Source organism: Aquarana catesbeiana, linkage group LG12, assembly GCF_042186555.1.
Source record: "Aquarana catesbeiana isolate 2022-GZ linkage group LG12, ASM4218655v1, whole genome shotgun sequence".
In the NCBI taxonomy this organism is placed as follows: domain Eukaryota; kingdom Metazoa; phylum Chordata; class Amphibia; order Anura; family Ranidae; genus Aquarana; species Aquarana catesbeiana.
This window is the reverse complement of record NC_133335.1, coordinates 7,223,602-7,245,468: the sequence shown is the minus strand read 5'-3', so window position 1 is coordinate 7,245,468 and position 21,867 is coordinate 7,223,602. Positions and strand designations below refer to the sequence as shown.

Genomic DNA, 21,867 nt, shown 5'->3' with positions numbered 1-21,867 from the left:
CCCAAATGACCCCATTTTGGAAAGTAGACACCCCAAGCTATTTGCTGAGAGGCATGTCGAGTCCATGGAATATTTTATATTGCGACACAAGTTGCGGGAAAGAGACAAATTTTTTTTTTTTTTTTTTTTTTTTTGCACAAAGTTGTCACTAAATGATATATTGCTCAAACATGCCATGGGAATATGTGAAATTACACCCCAAAATACATTCTGCTGCTTCTCCTGAGTACGGGGATACCACATGTGTGAGACTTTTTGGGAGCCTAGCCGTGTACGGGACCCCGAAAACCAAGCACCGCCTTCAGGCTTTCTAAGGGCGTGAATTTTTGATTTCACTCTTCACTGCCTATCACAGTTTCGGAGGCCATGGAATGCCCAGGTGGCACAAAACCCCCCCAAATGACCCCATTTTGGAAAGTAGACACCCCAAGCTATTTGCTGAGAGGTATAGTGAGTATTTTGCAGACCTCACTTTTTGTCACAAAGTTTTGAAATTTGAAAAAAGAAAAAAAAAAAAAGTTTTTTCTTGTCTTTCTTCATTTTCATAAACAAATGAGAGCTGCAAAATACTCACCATGCCTCTCAGCAATTAGCTTGGGGTGTCTACTTTCCAAAATGGGGTCATTTGGGGGGGTTTTGTGCCACCTGGGCATTCCATGGCCTCCGAAACGGTGTTAGGCAGTGAAGAGTAAAATCAAAAATTCACGCCCTTAAAAACGCTGAAGGCGGTGATTGGTTTTCGGGGCCCCGTACGCGGCTAGGCTCCCAAAAAGTCCCACACATGTGGTATCCCTATACTCAGGAGAAGCAGCTAAATGTATTTTGGGGTGCAATTCCACATAGGCCCATGGCCTGTGTGAGCAATATATCATTTAGTGACAACTTTGTGCAAAAAAAAAAAAAAAAAAAAAAAAGTGTCACTTTCCCGCAACTTGTGTCAAAATATAAAATATTCCATGGACTCAATATGCCTCTCAGCAAATAGCTTGGGGTGTCTACTTTCCAAAATGGGGTCATTTGGGGGGGGGTTGTGCCACCTGGGCATTCCATGGCCTCCGAAACTGTGATAGGCAGTGAAGAGTGAAATCAAAAAGTTACACCCTTAGAAATCCTGAAGGCGGTGATTGGTTTTCGGGGTCCCATACGCGGCTAGGCTCCCAAAAAGTCCCACACATGTGGTATCCCCGTACTCAGGAGAAGTAGCTGAATATATTTTGGGGTGCAATTCCACATAGGCCCATGGCTTGTGTGAGCAATATATCATTTAGTGACAACTTTTTGTAAATATTATTTTTTTTTTTTTTTTTTTTGTCATTATTCAATCACTTGGGACAAAAAAAATAAATATTCAATGGGTTCAACATGCCTATCAGCAATTTCCTTGGGGTGTCTACTTTCCAAAATTGGGTCATTTGGGGGGGTTTTGTACTGCCCTGCCATTTTAGCACCTCAAGAAATGACATAGGCAGTCATAAACTAAAAGCTGTGTAAATTCCAGAAAATGTACCCTAGTTTGTAGACGCTATAACTTTTGCGCAAACCAATAAATATACGCTTATTGACATTTTTTTTACCAAAGACATGTGGCCGAATACATTTTGGCCTAAATGTATGACTAAAATTGAGTTTATTGGATTTTTTTTATAACAAAAAGTAGAAAATATCATTTTTTTTCAAAATTTTCGGTCTTTTTCCGTTTATAGCGCAAAAAATAAAAACTGCAGAAGTGATCAAATACCATCAAAAGAAAGCTCTATTTGTGGGAAGAAAAGGACGCAAATTTCGTTTGGGTACAGCATTGCATGACCGCGCAATTAGCAGTTAAAGCGACGCAGTGCCAAATTGGAAAAAGACCTCTGGTCCTTAGGCAGCATAATGGTCCGGGGCTCAAGTGGTTAAAAAAAAAAACAATATTTTTTACTTTCTGCTATAAAACGTAATTTAAAAAATCTAATTTCTTCATCTATTTAGGCCAATATGTATTCTGCTACATATTTTTGGTAAAAAAAAAAAAAATCACGATAAACGTATATTGATTAGTTTGTGCAAAAGTTATAGCATCTATAAACTATGGAGTAGATTTATGAAATCTTTACATTTTTTTTTTTAATAGTAATGGCGGTGATCAGCGACTTATAGCGGGACTTCGACATTGCGGTGGAAAACTGGGACACTAAGTGACATTTTTTGGGGACCAATGACACCAATACAGTGTGATCGGTGCTAAAAATATTCACTGTCACTGTACTAATGACACTGGTTGGGAAGGGGGTTAACATCAGGAGCAATCAAAGTGGTTAAATGTGTTCCTAGGGAGTGCTCACTAACTGTGTGAGGGGAGGTGCTTTTACTATGGAAAGGTAGAGATCTGTGTTCCTGCATTGCAGAAACACAGGATCTATGCCTTCCCTTCTCGCAGAACGGCAATCTGCCTTGTTTACATAGGAATACTGCCGTTCTGCCCTTGTACCGAATGACCTGCGGGTTCCCCACGGACCCCGTGTCCAGTCACAGCGGGAGCAGGTCGCCGGCGGCGCTCGTGTGCACCCCAGGCCTGGAAGCGCAGGAACATGTACATGAACATGCACATGTACGTGATCCTTCGCAGAGGCGCCGCCTTGCCGCCGTATATATACAGTATACGGTCGGCAAGCGGGTACATTTTTTTTTTTTATCACTTTTAATTCTACTTTCGAGAAATGTAAACATCCCTTGTATTAGAAACAGGTCCTCTTTATGGGGAGATCTGGGGTCAATGAGACCCCAGATATCTCCTCTACCCTGGAAAGCATGGGATAAAAAAGAAAAACATCGATCTCTACATGCTAGGAAAAAAAAACCGTCAGTGTTTACATCTGCCAGTGCTGGAAGTGACGTCATGACTTCTCTTCAGGCCTCCCAGGCCCTCATGCAACCATCATCCAGATATGGTTATCCAGATATCTCCACTTCAGCCTAAGCACGTCATATGACCTCCTATGTGCCGGAAGTGGTTAAATGTCAGCCATCTTTTGTCCAGTGTTATTTCGGACGTCCCGTTGCCTTCTGTAAAATAATCTTCTATACTTTTCCAGGTATGAGGAGCCCTCAGAATGTTCAGGTGAATCGGCCGCCCTTTAATCGAGCCATGTCATTGGACAGCACTATGCAGGGTAACTCCACCCCTCCGGTCCGGAACATTGTTAATTTTCCAGTGATGGCAAAGCAGGGCATGATGGGAAGTCCGAGGATGATGGACGGCCAGGATAGCTATGTGATGCTGGGTACGGGCTCTCTCTTCGCTTTGTCCGATCTTTTCTGTCCTCCCATAATGTGTAATTATCTGGAGTTTGTGTTTTTCTCTATCTTGGTTTGTAGCCTCTGATTCAGATGCTTTTCACATAAACTGACACTAGGGTGGCAGCGCAGGTACCGTCATTGATTCCTGTATGGAGATTGTTGTGTGTTTTTCTGAAGATGGTGTGCTTGAAACCTTCCTTGTCCTATAATGACCGTCTATTGCTGTATTTCTGGTCCCTTGTAGGGAATGGAGCCAACAGAGGGATGAGCCAGCACCCGGGCGGAGAGTGGGCCTTGCAGAACTCTGCGGTGAACCAGATGGAGCCCTCCAGCACAGGGCCGGGAGGGAGACAAGGACCGGAATATAATGCCGCCATGCCGAGACCTGCTATGAGCGCAAGTATGCCGGGACATCCAGGAAGATCCAACAGCATGCCAGGGAACCGGCCGGGGCTGCCACAGCAGATGATGGCCATGAGTATGTGTCTGAAATGTTAAAGGCTTTGTGTGTGTGTGTGTGGGGGGGAGGGGGCTCCTTGATATTCCATCAAACAAGGATTTTTGTCTTCATATACTGAACATCTGAAGGCAGTAATGTTTGTTTCTCTATTGTCCATTGAAGGACCTAGCTCATGATAATAGGAAACTTAGGGTTATTCTGCCACCTACAGGAGAAAGGAACACATAAAACGGAAGGCCATCCCTCTTAAGTATATAGCCCCTCCCACCTCGCACTATTCAGTTTTGCTTAGTGTCCTTCGGTAAATGAATGTTCTTTCCCTTCTGCTTCTTTTTTTTTTTTTTTTCTACTTTTTCTTTTTTCAAGATGGATATTTGAAATCCTTGACATCTCTCCAGTTAGCCAATGAGTGCATGTTTTCCCAGTACATTAAAGAGGAGCTCCAGAATTCCTTAGAGTTATCAAGTTATTCAACCAGTGCAGGTTTTTCCAGTACATTAACTGGTCTTCTCTCTATGATGTACATTTACTGGTCTTCTCTCTATGATGTACATTTACGGGTCTTCTCTCTATGATGTACATTAACTGGTCTTCTCTCTATGATGTACATTTACTGGTCTTCTCTCTATGATGTACATTTACTGGTCTTCTCTCTATGATGGTCCTGCAGTCCGCAGTGACAACCCAACTTTTAAAACCTTCTGGAATGCCAAAAAAGGAAGTCGGTCTCACATGGAGCTCCACAGGAAAGACCTATACTGGGATTGTAGTTGCAAAAACGGATTATGTCATTTCATCGACTTCTTCTAGGCAGGAAAACCGCCTGTGAAGCTTGAAGATACCGGCGCCTGCACCCGAAGCCCATTGAAGAAACGGCTCAGGGTGCCGACATCACTGGATCCATGGACAGATAAGTTGACTTTTAATATAAGGACGCTTACCTGTCCAGGGATGTCGACACCCCGAGCCGTTTCTACAATTGGCTTCAGGGTGCAGGAGCCGGGATCTTCAGGCTTCACAGACGGTTTTCCTGCCTAGAAGAAGTTGACAAAATTACAGAATCCGATTTGGCAACTACAATCCCAGTATCAGTCTTTTCTGTGGAGCTCCATGTGAGACTGACTTCCTTTTTGTCATTCCAGAAGGTCTTTAAAGTTGGGTTGTCACTGCGGACTGCAGGACCATCATAGAGAGAAGACCAGTAAATCATAGAGGGAAGACCAGTAAACTTAAATGTACTGGGGAAAACCTGCACTGGTTGGTTAACTGGAGAGACGTCAAGTATTTCCAATATCCAAGCTCCTTGTGAGACCGATTGCCTTTTTGTGAAGGAAGAACTTGTATAGCGCTACATATGCAAACTAAATCACCTCAGGGCGCTTTTGCAGCCAGTGTCCATCTGGGTCTTCAGAAGAGATGGGTCTTGAGCTTCTTCCTGAAGGCCAGATGGTTTTCCTCCGAGCGGATGTCCGCGGGTAGAGTGTTCCATGGCCGTGGTCCTTGGACTGCGAACCTTCGTTCGCCTTTTAATTTATAACGGGGTCTTGTCATTCAAGAAGGCCTGAAAAAGGGTTCTCCAGCTTCCTGATCCGCTATCTCCAAGTGGTTTCTACAGGTTATTGTGCAGGCCTCTGAAATTCCTCATTTTCCCGTTAAAGCCCACTCTGCTAGGGCATAGATTTTTTTTTGGACTTTGCCACCAGGCCTCGGTGACACTGATTTGTAAGGCTTCAAGAAAGGTCTTCAAGAAATACTTTTCGAAGTTTTACAGGGTCCATGCTGCTTTTGGTGGGAAGGTTCCGACAGGTTTGTTTTCATTGTTTTTTTTACTTGTTGGGCTGGTTTGTCTGCATATCTTCCCCATCCCCCCAGTTTGGATTGCTTTTGGATTTCCCCAGGTTGATCGTTCACATTAAGCTGTGTCCCACAATGGGAAATAAGATTTTTGTACTCAATCACTTATATGATATTGTTCTCTTCTCATTTTTGGACTTCTTGCTGCACCTAATGCTTTGGGAGGTGTTATAGCTTCAAGGGGGCTGGCCATCCGTTTTTCCATGAGCCTGGTGACCATTTCTCCTGTGGGTGGCAGTATAATCCCCAGGTTGCTTATTACCATCAAACTGTGTTCCTCAATGGACTTTGAGAAACCAATATTACGTTGAGTACAAAAATCTTATTTTCCCTCCGAACCACTAACTAGCTTCACCTTTTCTCGTCAGTACAGCTGGTTAGAAAATTAAACAGAAGGTCGTCTGTTACCCCCGACAACCACCCAGACACAGAGGATGCCCCCTTTATTGGTGGCCAGAACACAGTACTAAAATAAAAGGTTTTTTTTTTTTATATGCATGTTACTATAAAAGTGACTGGTTCTCTTGAAATGCCCACTTATATTTCAGTTTTACCCAGCTCCCATGCCCCTCGGTTCCTCTTGTCGGAGTTATGGGTCCAAACTCTGTGCAAGCTCTGTGTCAGAGCTTGCACAAGGTTTATTGCCCCCTCCCTCCCTGATTGGCAGCTCAGTCCAGGGCATTGCATTCTGGGAGGAAAGAGAAATGGTTCAATGCTCTGAACGCACCTATTAGCCCCGGGTATTTTTGGAGGAATGGAGCTTTTAGTACAAGTGGGTTGGGGAGGGGGGGGGGGGGGGAGAGTTTTCAAGAAAATGTGTCACTTTGCCCTGAATGGAAAAAGAGTCTTTTCAATGTCCACATTTTGTACCATCATGTTGAAAATAAATTGGTTAACCAGTTCCTGGAAAATAATGGAGATACGGGATGGCTCTTTGGATAGTTATTATCTTTAGTGTTATTGAATTTAAAGTATAGAGATGAGGTGGTAAAAAAAATGAATATGATAGAGGAACATGGTCTATAAATCAATCAATATGTTTGTTAAAGTAGAACTATAGGCAAAACTTTTTTCCTTCATTTTGGATAGAGCAAGGAAGGGTTATAACCTCTGTAAAGTTTATTTTTTCCAACTTTTTCCCATTGTGGAGATCTACAATGCGCAGAAACCTCCCCCTACTCAACACTGCATATCCACAGGTACAATCATTACTTCCCTCATTCAACCCTGCTAGTATTTACAAGGTTGCTAAACGTTTTTTTCTAACACCCATCTAAACCACCTGCCCCCTGGATCCTTCTCCCTCGCAAATGCTACGCTCACCCTCTGACTTTATTCTCGAACTTACATTTTCAACCTCTCCCTCTCTTCTGGCATCTTTCCCAACTCTCTAAAACATGCACTAGTCACCCCCATACTTAAAAGCCCTCACTACACTCCACCATTCTTAACAACCTACGCTCCATCTCCTTACTCCCATTCTCCTCCCAACTTGAAAGACTGGTCTACAACCGACTGAGGGGACCATCTGTCTAGGAACTTATTGATCCTCTTCAGCCCGGATTTCAACTCCACGGAAACCGCTCTCCTTAAACTCACAAATGACCTACTAATGGCTAAAACCAACAGACACTATTCTGTACTACTTCTGGACCTCTCTGCTGCCTTTGACACAGTGGACCATCCCCTCCTCCTCAAAAAGCTCCACTCTGGTCTCTGTGACGGTACTCTTCCTTGGTTCTCATCCTACCTATCCCACCACTCCTTCAGTGTCACTTCCAACGCTGCTTCCTCCTCTCCTCTTCCTTTCTCTGTTGGGGTCCATCAAGGTTCTGTTCTTGGACCTCTTCTTTTTTCTCAATCTACATCTCTACCCTAGGTCAGTTGATGGCCTTCCATGGCTTTCAACATCATCTCTACGCTGACAACACCCAAATCTATCTCTTTACCCCCCCCCCAGCTCACTTTATCAGTCTGCTCGGGCAGTCTGCTAGAACTTTCAGCTCCCTCCACATATTTTCTTTGGGATTAAGGTCTAGAGACTGGCTAGGCCACTCCTGGACCTTAATGTGCTTCTTCTTGAGTCACCCAAAATTTGTCGGTACATGGCCCCATCCAGCGTCCCTTTTGATGCAGTGAAGTTGTCCTGTCCCCTTAGCAGAAAAACACCCCCAAAGCATAATATTTCCACCTCCATGTATGACTGTGGGGATGGTGTTCTTGGGGTCATAGGCAGCATTCTTCCTCCTCCTCCAAACACAGCGAGTTAATGTTCTCATCTGACCACAGCGCTTTCACCCAGTTCTCCTCTGAATCATTTAGATGTTCTATCACTACAGATGGGCCTCTACATGAGCTTTCTTGAGCAGGGGGACCTTTTCGGGCGCTGCAGGATTTCAGTCCTTCACGGTGTAGCGTGTTACCAATTGTTTTCTTGGTGACTATGGTCCCAGCTGTCTTGAGATCATTGACAAGATTCTCCTGTGTAGTTCTGGGCTGATTCCTCACCGTTCTCATGATCATTGAAACTCCACGAGGTGAGATCTTCCATGGAGCCCCAGACAGAGGGAGATTGACAGTTATTTTATGTTTCTTACATTTGTGAATAATCGCACCAACTGTTGTCCCCCTCTCACCAAGCTGCTTGGCGATGGTCTTGTAGCCCATTCCAGCCTTGTGTAGGTCTACAATCTTGTCCCTGACATCCTTGGACAGCTCTTTGGTCTTGGCCATGGTGGAGAGATTGGAATCTGATTGCTTCTGTGGACAGATGTCTCTTATACAGGTAACAAGCTGAGATTAGGAGCACTCCCTTCTTAAGAGTGCTCCTAATCTCAGCTCGTTACCTGTATAGAAAAGACCTGGGAGCCAGAAATCTTGCTGATTGATAGGGGATCAAATACTTATTTCACTCATTAAAATGCAGTTATTACCTCTTGTATATCTTGACCCTCCCTCTTAGATTGTAAGCTCTAACGAGCAGGGCCCTCTGATTCCCACTGTATTAAAGTGTATTGTATTTGTACTGTCTACCCTCATGTTGTAAAGCGCTGCTTCAACTGCCGGCGCTATACAAATCCTGTATAATAATAATTTACCTTCACTTCCTGTCCCATAGCCAAACAGGAAGTGAGAGTAAATCCCTGAAAATTGGGGGGAATTTCTTGTGGCACCAGAACTAGTGCCCCCATTGGAAGATTTCCCCATTTATTACTTTTCTGGGGAGAACCCAAAATTTGAGATTTTCTTTTACTTTCACTTTTAATGATGATGGTAAACAGGACAAATAGAGAGGATGAATCTCCCTAACGGGGAACATAGACTGTGATAAAAACCTAACTGATGGTCTAATCCTTCCCTCCATCCAAAAGTAAAAAAAAAGTTTTGCCTTTAGTAGAAAGTGTTTTTAAGAATGGGAACTTCATAGATAATGCAGCTCCCCAGGCTTTATATAATGATTCCTTTTGCTTCTTAGGGCCTAATGAGATGGCGATGGGCATGGGATCCAGCCCTTATGGTCAGCAAGCACCTTCAAACCCTGCGGGCTCCTGGCCGGACAGTATAATGGCCATGGAGCAGGGGCCGAATGGATCTCAGAGCAGGTGAGACATGTTCTGGGGAAAACCCAGTTTTCGGGTCGCTTGAGTCAAGTCTGTGCTTGTCGTTGTCACACTGCGGTCATTTGTGACTTCATGGACTTCTGTCTTCTTACCTTTACAGAATCTCTCTGCCAACTTCGTCTTCCAGGCAGCTTGGAAGGACTTCTCTGGATGATCTTCTTTGTCCTCCGTCAACCGTGGAAGGGCAGACCGACGAGATCGCTCTTCTGGACCAACTCCACACCCTTCTGAGCAATACAGATCCAACTGGGTTGGAGGAAATCGATCGGGCCCTGGGGATCCCTGAGCTTGTTAACCAGGTATTTGTCTGTAGGAGAAAGCGGTTTTCCAGACCAGTGTTTGTAGTCTATAGAAAAATAAAAGCACCCCTGATTGGAGGATGCTATCCTTTCCCATTATGAAAGAGATTCTGAGAGACAAGTTCACACTATACGGTGCGGAAACCGCATGCAAATTTGAACAAGAATCGCACCCCATTCCTGTTCAGATCACATGCGGTTCTTCAGCAGTGCAATTTAAGCCATTATCAAACGAAACTAGTTTTGGAGGGGCATTGGAAAAGGTTTTCTGGGTAGCAAAGTTAATAGCAACATTGAATGTAGAGGGACCTCCGTCATGTCCGTTTCTGTTCACCTCAACCAAGTTTGTTAGTTAAACATCTCGATTGTAGAATGAGTGGCCTTCTTTCCACCATCAATGGGTGTCCAAACTTTCATACTCCACTCCTCCACCACTCTGCTCACAATCTGGGCAATACAACACTTTGCTGATCTTGCAGTCCTGTGTTGCTAACCTAGAAGATTATCACTTTGTTCTATGGTCAAATCTCTGGTCTGTGAATGTTCCTTTTCTATGTGAACACAAATTTTATGTGATTAAATCTGCCCCCTTCCTTCCCACTAAGTCTCTGTTTTTCTTACACAGGGCCAGGCTATAGACTCTCAACCAGACTCCTTCCAGCGGCAAGGCTCCCCGGTGCTGATGGACCAGAAGCCCCCGATGTATGGGCAGCCGTATGCAGGACAGGGGTCCGCCATGCAGGCCGGTGGCTTCAGTGGGATGCAGGGCCAGCACCCTCAGTTCAACTCTATGATGAGCCAGATGGGCCAGCAGCAAGGAAATTTCCAAATGCAAGGAATGCACCCTAGGGCCACTCTCATGAGGCCCCGAACCAACATCCCTAAACAGCTAAGGATGCAGCTACAGCAGAGGCTCCAAGGCCAGCAGGTGAGCAATGAGCTCTTGTTTTCCGGGACTGCGCCACACCTGTGTCTTGTCTATTCAACATGTCAGGAGAACCCTGAAAGAGAAAGATGGACATCATTCTCCACTAGATTTGTCTATATCTGTTCTTTTCAAAGCTCAGAAGTATTTCCCATTTACATCCAGGGGTGTTGCTAGGTCTACAAAAGATCTGGTTCTAGAGCCCATAGCAGCGTAGTAAAGAAAGTCATACGCTTGGGCGGGCATACACATGTATATACAGTAATATACGTGTGTGTGTGTGTGTATATATTACCAGAGAGCCCCCCACTTGCATCAGGGTCCCCAGAGAGCCCCCCACTTGCATCAGGGTCCCCAGAGAGCCCCCCACTTGCATCAGGGTCCCCAGAGAGCCCCCCACTTGCATCAGGGTCCCCAGAGAGCCCCCACTTGCATCAGGGTCCCCAGAGAGCCCCCCACTTGCATCAGGGTCCCCAGAGAGCCCCCCACTTGCATCAGGGTCCCCAGAGAGCCCCCCCACTTGCATCAGGGTCCCCAGAGAGCCCCCCCACTTGCATCAGGGTCCCCAGAGAGCCCCCCCACTTGCATCAGGGTCCCCAGAGAGCCCCCCCACTTGCATCAGGGTCCCCAGAGAGCCCCCCCACTTGCATCAGGGTCCCCAGAGAGCCCCCCCACTTGCACCAGGGTCCCAAGAGAGCCTCTCCCTTGCATCAGGGTCCCCAGAGAGCCTCCCCTCCCCTTGGGGGATCCCTGCAGAGACTCGGGCTATGGGCCCCAGATTAGGGGCTATAGCCCCAAAAGCCACCCCCTAGCGACGCCACTGGCTTCAATTAGTGTGCATTCACAGCTGCCAATGCACCTGACGCCAGATTACAGACTGCCTGCGTCCGGAGCCGATCGCCCACAAGTGATCGCTGCATGAGCGATTTACATGCAAGTGGACGCGATTTAACTGCGGGAGCCGGCAGCCTACCGTTGCTGTCAATGGGGCTGCTTCCCACAGCTTATTGACAGAAATCCCTGCTGGGGTTCTTGTAAAAAATCATCGCAGGTGTGAACACACCCCAACAGTCAGAATCAATAAAAGAAACAATATAGTAATTTGCCGGATGTCCGAGGATCAACAGCCCCACATCCCACCAAATATAGTTTAAAAAGCGAATGTAGAGAACGACGTGATTTTTAAGGTGCCACAATTACCATAGCCACATTTTCATAAAAATATTGTAATATATAAATGTTAAACACAACAATTTCATAAAAACCATCACAGAAAATCCATGCGGTCCATAGTATGTGTGCAGTGACTTCAGCTCGACAGGTTTCGCCAATCACTGGCTTCCTCAGGAGACTTCTTAAGTACTTCATAAATGTACCACCAGGATGCTCAAAGGTATTGGATGAGTCAACAAGGAAGGAAATCGTACACCATTAGAATCACCAACAGGGGGATATCATTAAACCAAAAAGCATCAACCACTCAAATCAAAATGATGGAGGAATTGTGCGTAAATAATTCTGTAAAACTTGAGAGTCCGGTCATTAAAGTGATTGTAAAGGCAGAAGTTTTTTTTATCTTCATGCATTCAATGCATGAAGATAAAAAGCCTTCTGTATGCAGCCCCCCCCCCATACTTACCTGAGCCCCATCGCTATCCAGCAATGTCCACAAGTGAATCGGCCACCCGCAACTCTCCCTCCTGATTGGCTGAAACACAGCATCAGCGCCATTGGCTCCCGCTGCTGTCATTCAAACTCAGCCAATCAGGAGAGAGAAGGGGCGGGGACGAACCACAGCTCCGTGTCTGAATGGATACACAGTGCCTCGGCTCGGGTGCACTCATAGCGAGCTGCCTGCGGTGGGGGGCACTCATCAAGAGGGAGGGGCCAGGAGCTCCAGCCGGGGACCTGAGAAGAGGAGGATCCAGGCTGCTCTGTGCAAAACCATCACACAGAGGAGGCAAGTATAACATGTTTGTTATTTTAATAGAAAAAAAAAAACAATCCCTTTAAGCCCAAATTGTAAAGGGAAAACCCAATCGGGTATGAATCTGCCCCCTGATGAAAGGCCATCGACCAAATTTGTGGCAAATCATTGGTAACATGTGGGCTGATTACATGGTGTCCCTCGTGGCACAATGCCACAGCCACATTTTGGGCTTAATGAATGGAATCTCAAGCTTTTCAGAATTATTTAAGCACAATTCCTCCATAGTTTTGATTTGAGTGGTTGATGCTTTTTGAGCTGTATCCCTCCTATGTTCCACTGATACCCCCCTGTTGGTGATTCTGATGGTGTACGATTTCCTCCTTTTGTGTATTGACTCATCAAATACATTTGAGCATCCTAGAGGAACTGCAGTCTGCTGACATAATTTGTAATAAAAACCATCTTTGCCATTCTGAAGCTTCCCTCCAACCACTTTGCATTTTATTTTATGTATACTGTGATTCTGTACTTGCCAAATATGCTGCAGAAATCTCCCTCCACTGAGTCTGGCTGCAACCATTTTAACTGTGGGCGGCTGAAGCTTCTGCCTGTTCACTCCCTGGATTTACAGACACACAGAGGGACACACCTCCAGCTCTGCAGCCCTCATTGGCCCTCTTATGACTCACCCCCCCCCCCCTCCCTTCCTGGCAAACTCTTCCTGTGCATGATGTCATAAGCCTAGGCTCATGATCAGATAGGAAACAAAAAGTGGGCTGTATAAGGTTTTTACTGGCAGAAAAAAAATGTTTTGCTATCCAAAGTTTAAAACGACAACAAGGGCAGAACATTTGATAGATAGAAAGTTGAAAAAATGACTGAAGTTCCGCTTTAAGTCGTCTCCTGAGGAAGCTAGTAATTGGTGAAACATGTCGAACTGAAGTCACTGCACACATACTATGACAGCATGGATTTTCTGTGATGGTTTTTATTAAATTTATGACATTTTATATATTAATATAATAAAATTTGATAATTTAATGAAAATTTGATTATGTTAATTGTGGCACCTTAAAAATCTCGTTCTCTACATAGGCTTTTTAGCGTAATCAATAGTGAAATTTATGCAGACAAGGAATATCATTTATTTGGGGGCTGCTGTGTGTTTGATTAGTTGAAGTCTTCCAGTATATCTTCCCTGCCTTCAGTGTAAGCCTTTCCTATGCTACGGAGGTCCCCTCCAAGAGACTTGGTGTGTAAACCTGACACGGTCTGCCCGGTACGGCTCGCGGCACACACTACTGGATATATGTGGTGTCCCCTATAACTATCAGGTCCCATGGTGGTCCACTTCAGTCACTTGAAGTCACCTCAGCAGGGCCTAAAATTGGTTGAAACAAAGCAAATATAACCAGCAAAAGAAAAGGTGGGCATGGGCAGGGGGCCAATCCACTGAACAATGCCAAACCTTCCTCGAATGCTCTCTTGTAGCACACAATGCTTATTCAACAATTGAGTTCAACCACTTCAATACCGGGCACTTATACACCTTCCTACCCAGACCAATTATTTTAGCTTTCAGCGCTCTCAGATTTTGAATAACAATTGCGCAGTCATGTGACGCTGTACATAAACAAATTTTGTATCATTTCTTTCCCCCCACAAATAGAACTTTCTATGGTGGTATTTGATCACTGGGTTATGTTTTTTTTTTTTTTTTTTTTTGCGCTACAAATAAAAAAAAACTAAAATTTTGAAGAAAATAAGTTTTTCTTTTTGTTTCTGTTACAAAACTTTGTAAATAAAGTACGTTTTCTCCTTCACTGATAGGCGGCACTAATAAGCAGCACTGATAGGTGGCAGCGGTAGGCGGCACTGGTGGGCAGCGGTAGGTGGCACTGGTGGGCAGCCATAGGGGATACTGATAGGCGGCACGTATGGACAGCATGTATTGGCGGCGTGTATGGACGACACTGATGGATGGCACGTAGGGACAACACATAAGGGCGGCACGTAGGGACGACACGTAGGGACGGCATTGATCAGAGGCACTGGCAGGCATCACTGATGGGCACAGAGTGCCATCCCTAATGAGCAATGATTGCCATCCCTGGTGAGCTCTAGTGGGCTTTACCTGGTGGTCCTGGGTGGGCATCCTCAGGGGGGCTGCACTGATAATGAATCAGTGCAGACCCCCCCTGTCAGAAGAGCAGCCGTTCGGCTCTCCTCTACTCGTGTTGGACAGCGCAAGTAGAGGAAAAGCCGATGCACGTCTTTTCCTGTTTACACTGTGATCAGCTGTGATTGGACAGATTTCAGATTCCACAACCTAATCTTCACATATCACAAAAATCATCCTCCTCTCTATCTCTCATGTCACCTCCTCCCACCAGGGCCGTGGATAAGGGGGGGTACCACCAGTCGTCCTGTACGGGGCCCAGGCCAGCAGGGGGGCCCAGGCAGCAGAGTAGATCCTATTTGGGCAGGTAGGGTGATCGCTGGCTTCTTCTCCTCTCCCTCATGCAGAGAGAGCCATACAGGAAATTGTTTCTAGTGTTGGCCCCCCGCACCAATCACCCCCTCTCTGCACCGTACGTTTCCCTCTGCGGCTCAGGCCCCCCTGTGAGCCACCCCTCCCCCGCAGTGCTGCCGGCTTCTCTCGTCTCCTTCCTGCTGGCAAGTGCAAGCACACAATAGGATCCTTCAGGTTGCACAGTGGCAAAACATTCCGGTAAATATATCATATTTACCATCCTCTTCCTTTCCTGAATGAACACGGTGAGCGATCGGCACCATTCACTCACTGTGTTCATTAATTACTGAAGCATAGTAAACTGTGTTTATTTTGGGGGGGTCCTGTCAGGTTGACTGTATGGGGGACCCCGTGGTTTCTAACCTCTTCACTGCCTCCCATGCTTGCCTCCAGGACTTATTTGGAGCCTCACCCATCCTCTGGAACTCTCTACCCCAAACTATCTGGTTGTTTCCTGCCCACCTTTAGCTGATCCCTTAAAACTCATTTGTTCAGAGAAGCCTACCCCATCATCTCCATCAGCCAATCCCCCTATAGTTGTTACTGTCTTTATTATTTCCCCCTCCCTTTTAGATTGTAACCTCCATAAGCAGGGCCTTCTTAACTTCTTGGCTCTGGCGGCACACAAATATGCAGCCTCTAGGCGGCCGAGCAGCCACATATTTGCGTGCATTAGTGCAAACAGCACTGTGTTGAGAGCCTGCACACTGCGCGCTCCCGCAACCGTTACCGTTGGCTGATGGGAAAACACTCAATCGCTGCTCGCAATCGGGTTATTTTCAGATCATGTTACTGCCAATCACGACGGGCACATGACCTTAAGCCCCGCCTCCCGACAGGTAAAACCCCTTAAAGGGCCAGCAGGCGCCAGCTCCAAGGGTCTTTCTGTATTGAAATGTATTGTTAAAGGTACTGTGTCCCTTTTATATTGCAAATATCTGTGCAGATTGTTGGCGCTATATAAATAATAAAATGAGCCGTGCAATTAGTTTCGTTCCGAATTCGTTTTTCGACTAAATTCAACAAATTGCGTTCATTATTATTATTATACAGGATTTATATAGCTCCGACAGTTTATGTAGCGATTTACTCGGAAAACCCGTTTTAAATTTTTCCGAAATTCAAAAATCCGACGATTCGGAAATCGAAAATTCAAATATCTGAAAATAAGAACGATAATAAGAAAATTTGAAAATCTGAAATAACTTAACTATTAATAACTATTACTAACTATTTATAACTATTTATAGGTATTGGAATTTCCTTTCAAATTTGCCTGTTAGTGAACATAAATTTATCCAGAGTTACGAATTATCCGAAATAACGAATGCCGCATCTGAACGAATGGAACATAACGAAAAATAATAAAAAGTTATTATTTTTTATTATTATTAATTCGTTACATTCCATTTGTTGGGTTACTTTCACTAACGAATTAATAATAATAAAAAATAATAACTTTTTATTATTTTTCGTTATGTTCCATTCGTTCAGATGCGGCATTCGTTATTTCGGATAATTCGTAACTTCGGATAAATTTATGTTCACTAACAGGCAAATTTGAAAGGAAATTTGAATACCTATAATTTAATAGTTATTATTAGTTAGTAGTTCCAGATTTTGGGAGTTTGAGATTTTGGGAGTTTGAGATTTTGGGAGTTTGAGATTTTGGGAGTTTGAGATTTTGGGAGTTTGAGATTTTGGGAGTTTGAGATTTTGGGAGTTTGAGATTTTGGGAGTTTGAGATTTTGGGAGTTTGAGATTTTGGGAGTTTGAGATTTTGGGAGTTTGAGATTTTGGGAGTTTGAGATTTTAGGAGTTTGAGATTTTAGGAGTTTGAGATTTTAGGAGTTTGAGATTTTAGGAGTTTGAGATTTTAGGAGTTTCCGATTTTAGGAGTTTCCGATTTTAGGAGTTTCCGATTTTAGGAGTTTCCGATTTTAGGAGTTTCCGATTTTAGGAGTTTCCGATTTTAGGAGTTTCCGATTTTAGGAGTTTCCGATTTTAGGAGTTCCAGATTTTAGGAGTTCCAGATTTTAGGAGTTCCAGATTTTAGGAGTTCCAGATTTTGGGACATAACAAATGACCCAAAAAACGAAAAAATAAATAAATAAAATGAATAAAACAAACACATTTTTTGGCAGTGCACATGTCTAAATAAAATAATATCGATTTCTATAATAAAAATATATCACCCAAAGTGGTCGTATAATACAATCCATGCCTTCTGCACATTGAGAGATATGGCTGTATAGGATTTTATACTACTATGAGATGAGAAATAATAATCGGCCTTTCTGCCACTCCACAGTTCTTGAACCAAAGCAGACAAGCAATTGAGATTAAGGTAGAAGGTATGAGCGCGGGCGGCGCTGGGGTTATGCGGCCTGGGATGCAGATGCCTGTACCCTCACAGGTAAGTCGCTGTCTTTTCTCTGTTTTCAGTGTTATCTGTCATGGCTCCTGTAAAGTTTTTGTACTGTCCGCGTATACAACTATCAGCTGTCACATAATGACCAATGTGAGGCCTGTTTAATATGGCGGTCTGGGTCAGGTTTTCCAGAAAAACAAGCACACTAATGGCACAGGTGTGTGCTGGGTTCGTGTTAGAGACGGGGTTAGAGGTCAGTGCCCCCATCCTCCCCGAGGGGGGGGTCAGTTTGTTGAAGGGAGTAGGGTGAGAGGGGCACGTCTGCACCATACTGTCCAGGTCAGGACAGACAAAGGCCCGAGCCTGTGAGAGAAGTAACAGCTGGGAGCCAAGCTGACCAAAGGTACAGCGTTTTGTGCACGAGCGCTGGGAATTGTGTGTTAGATGGTCTGGAGGACCAAGGTATGAGGCCTGAGCAGTAAAGAGAGCCACGAGGCTCATTCGTTTGTTGTATTGATGGTGAGAACCCCCCCTGTGTGGGAAGACTTTCCTTTTTTGAACTTTTCTTTTGTTTAAATAAGTGGTCAGAAACCCCCCCCCCCTCCCTGAAAGGACACTTCTGGCATGGAGTGATCTCACTGTTTTGCACTACCAATGAGCTACAAATTCCTCAACGTGTCACATCACCCACCATGACCCTACGTGACATGGACTCCACTAGACCTCTGAAGGTATGCTGTGGTATCTGGCACCAAGCCGTCACTAGCAGATCCTTTAGTGTCACTGAACCCACATCATAAAATACTATCAATAAATGTTGTATTCCTTGCTGCTCATACTTACTCAGTCACTATGAGATGCCTTTTCTGTATTCTGCAAAAAACCTGGTTGATCCTGCTGCTCTCTATCTCCCCCTGCTGTCCATGTCCCCAATTTAGTTGGGTATTTTGCTGAGCAGAGTTGGCAGCTCTGCACATGCTCAGTTTTCAGGGTGATTCTCCCTATCACATCTGAGCAGCCCATGTGACTATAGTCACACATGTGGGCCTATACACATTGGTAAATGATAGCCCTCTCCCTCCCTCCCTCCTCCATGCCCACTATCCAGCTAAACACAATGGGGGCAGGATAGTACATGTAGATTAATGGAGGCTTCACCTCCCTCTTATTCTAAGACACAGGCTGGAGGAGCGAGACACAGCCTGTGACTGTCAGAAATCCGCCCACACCATGTTATTTTCACAAAATAATAAAGATTTGATTTCAAATATATATATTTGTATGCCGATTTTTTTTAAAAACAATTTATTGATATTATTTATTTTTACTCTGTATTCCAAAGGATGTTATTTTTGAACATGTGACCAGCAGCAGAGGACTAGACACTCCTCCTGCTTGTGTTTCCCTGCAGACAGGCTGGGAAAGTTCTGGGTCATGTGACATCTGTATTGCGATTAAGAAAAAGGTACTTAGATGTTTTTTTTTTATTAAAATAATTACAGTGCCATCATCCACATACATAAATAGAAAGGAGAATGTAAATTAAACAGTGTGTGTTTAGTATCCCTTTAAGTCCTGTACGTTGCGAGGTGGGGCCTCCGTGGATTGGACTTGTTTTTCCAGCACAATTGGATTTAGATCTGGAGAATTTGGAGGCCAAGTCTACACCTCAAACTCGTTGTGTTCCTCAAACCATTCTTAAATTCATCAGACCAGGCCACCTTTTTCCATTGCTCCTTGGTCCTGTTTTGATGGTCCCATGCCCATTGTAGGTACTTTTGGCTGTGGGCACAGGTCAGCATGGGCACCCTGACCTGTCTGCAGCTACGCAGCCCCATACACAACAAACTGTGATGCCCTGTGTGTTCTGACACCTTTCTGTCAGAACTAGCATTCCGAATTTCAGCAATTTGGGCTCCCGTTGCTCTTCTGCTCTTCAGACTACACAGACCAGCCTTCACCCCCCACCTCCATCAATGAGCCTTCACCCCCCACCTCCATCAATGAGCCTTCACCCCCCACCTCCATCAATGAGCCTTCACCCCCCCACCTCCATCAATGAGCCTTCACCCCCCACCTCCATCAATGAGCCTTCACCCCCCACCTCCATCAATGAGCCTTCACCCCCCACCTCCATCAATGAGCCTTCACCCCCCCACCTCCATCAATGAGCCTTCCCTCACCACCTCCATCAATGAGCCTTCACCCCCCCACCTCCATCAATGAGCCTTCACCCCCCCACCTCCATCAATGAGCCTTCACCCCCCCACCTCCATCAATGAGCCTTCACCCCCCCACCTCCATCAATGAGCCTTCACCCCCCCACCTCCATCAATGAGCCTTCACCCCCCCACCTCCATCAATGAGCCTTCACCCCCCCACCTCCATCAATGAGCCTTCCCTCCCCACCTCCATCAATGAGCCTTCACCCCCCCACCTCCATCAATGAGCCTTCACCCCCCCACCTCCATCAATGAGCCTTCACCCCCCCACCTCCATCAATGAGCCTTCACCCCCCCACCTCCATCAATGAGCCTTCACCCCCCCACCTCCATCAATGAGCCTTCCCTCCCCCACCTCCATCAATGAGCCTTCACCCCCCACCTCCATCAATGAGCCTTCACCCCCCACCTCCATCAATGAGCCTTCCCTCCCCCACCTCCATCAATGAGCCTTCCCTCCCCCACCTCCATCAATGAGCCTTCCCTCCCCCACCTCCATCAATGAGCCTTCCCTCCCCCACCTCCATCAATGAGCCTTCCCTCCCCCACCTCCATCAATGAGCCTTCCCTCCCCCACCTCCATCAATGAGCCTTCCCTCCCCCACCTCCATCAATGAGCCTTCCCTCCCCCACCTCCATCAATGAGCCTTCCCTCCCCCCACCTCCATCAATGAGCCTTCCCTCCCCCCACCTCCATCAATGAGCCTTCTCTCCCCCCACCTCCATCAATGAGCCTTCTCTCCCCCCACCTCCATCAATGAGCCTTCTCTCCCCCCACCTCCATCAATGAGCCTTCTCTCCCCCCACCTCCATCAATGAGCCTTCTCTCCCCCCACCTCCATCAATGAGCCTTCTCTCCCCCCACCTCCATCAATGAGCCTTCTCTCCCCCCACCTCCATCAATGAGCCTTCCCTCCCCCCACCTCCATCAATGAGCCTTCCCTCCCCCCACCTCCATCAATGAGCCTTCCCTCCCCCCACCTCCATCAATGAGCCTTCTCTCCCCCCACCTCCATCAATGAGCCTTCTCTCCCCCCACCTCCATCAATGAGCCTTCTCTCCCCCCACCTCCATCAATGAGCCTTCTCTCCCCCCACCTCCATCAATGAGCCTTCTCTCCCCCCACCTCCATCAATGAGCCTTCTCTCCCCCCACCTCCATCAATGAGCCTTCTCTCCCCCCACCTCCATCAATGAGCCTTCTCTCCCCCCACCTCCATCAATGAGCCTTCTCTCCCCCCACCTCCATCAATGAGCCTTCTCTCCCCCCACCTCCATCAATGAGCCTTCTCTCCCCCCACCTCCATCAATGAGCCTTCCCTCCCCCCACCTCCATCAATGAGCCTTCCCTCCCCCCACCTCCATCAATGAGCCTTCCCTCCCCACCTCCATCAATGAGCCTTCCCTCCCCACCTTTATTAAAGCGGAGGTTCACACACAAATTGAACCTCCACTTTTTGGAACCCCCCCCCCCCCTCCGGTGTCACATTTGGCACCTTTTAGGGGGGAGGGGGGTGCAGATACCTGTCTAAGACAGGTATTTGCACCCACTTCCGGCATAGACTCCCACGGGAGTCTATGCCTCTTCCCGTCCCCGCCTCGCTGTCTGCTGGGACACACACAGGTCCCAGAGACAGTGGGGACCAGTTAGGAAGCGCAGCGCGACTCTAGCATGCGCAGTAGGGAACCAGGAAGTGAAGCCGCATCGCTTCACTTCCTGATTCCCTTACGGAGAATGGCGGCGGCAGCACCTGAGGACCGAGGGACGATTCGGTCTCGGGTGCCGACATCGCAGGCGCCCTGGACAGGTGAGTGTCCTTATTTTAAAAGTCAGCAGCTGCAGTATTTGTAGCTGCTGACTTTAAAAAAATTTTTTTCGTGGGACTCCCTCTTTGATGAGCCTTTCCTCCCCACCTTCATTAATGAGCCTTTCCTCCCCACCTCCATTAATGAGTCTGCCATCCCCACCTCCATCAACAAGCCTTCCCTCCCCCACCTCCATCAACGTGCCTTTACCTCCCCGCCTCCATCAATGAGCCTTCCCTCCCCACCTCCATCAACAAACCTTCCCTGCCCACTTTTGGTCGGTCCTGACTACTGTAGACCGGGAACATCCCACAAGAGCTGCAGTTTTGGAGTTTCCGGGAATGCAGGTACAACAGGGCGCTGGAGTTGGTGGAGTTAAATCATTTATTGGAACTATCAATGAGTTTTTCCCTTCCACCTCTATCACTGAGCCTTCCCTCCCCGCCTCCATCAATGAGCCTTCCCTCCCCCACCTCCATCAATGAGCCTTCCCTCCCCCACCTCCATCAATGAGCCTTCCCTCCCCCACCTCCATCAATGAGCCTTCCCTCCCCGCCTCCATCACTGAG

General features: G+C 46.4%; 1 protein-coding gene across 1 annotated transcript in view; it reads left to right on the top strand.

The window, feature by feature from the left end:
- NCOA3 (nuclear receptor coactivator 3) overlaps window positions 1-21,867 on the top strand; it is a gene marked incomplete in the record, with an annotated part of 153,296 nt that overhangs the window by 114,857 nt on the left and 16,572 nt on the right. Inside the window, 7 exon segments of the mRNA XM_073607197.1 lie at window positions 3,075-3,263; window positions 3,524-3,757; window positions 9,069-9,195; window positions 9,314-9,512; window positions 10,138-10,440; window positions 17,212-17,316; window positions 18,614-18,736. Coding sequence (XP_073463298.1) covers window positions 3,075-3,263; window positions 3,524-3,757; window positions 9,069-9,195; window positions 9,314-9,512; window positions 10,138-10,440; window positions 17,212-17,316; window positions 18,614-18,736 — 1,280 coding nt within the window.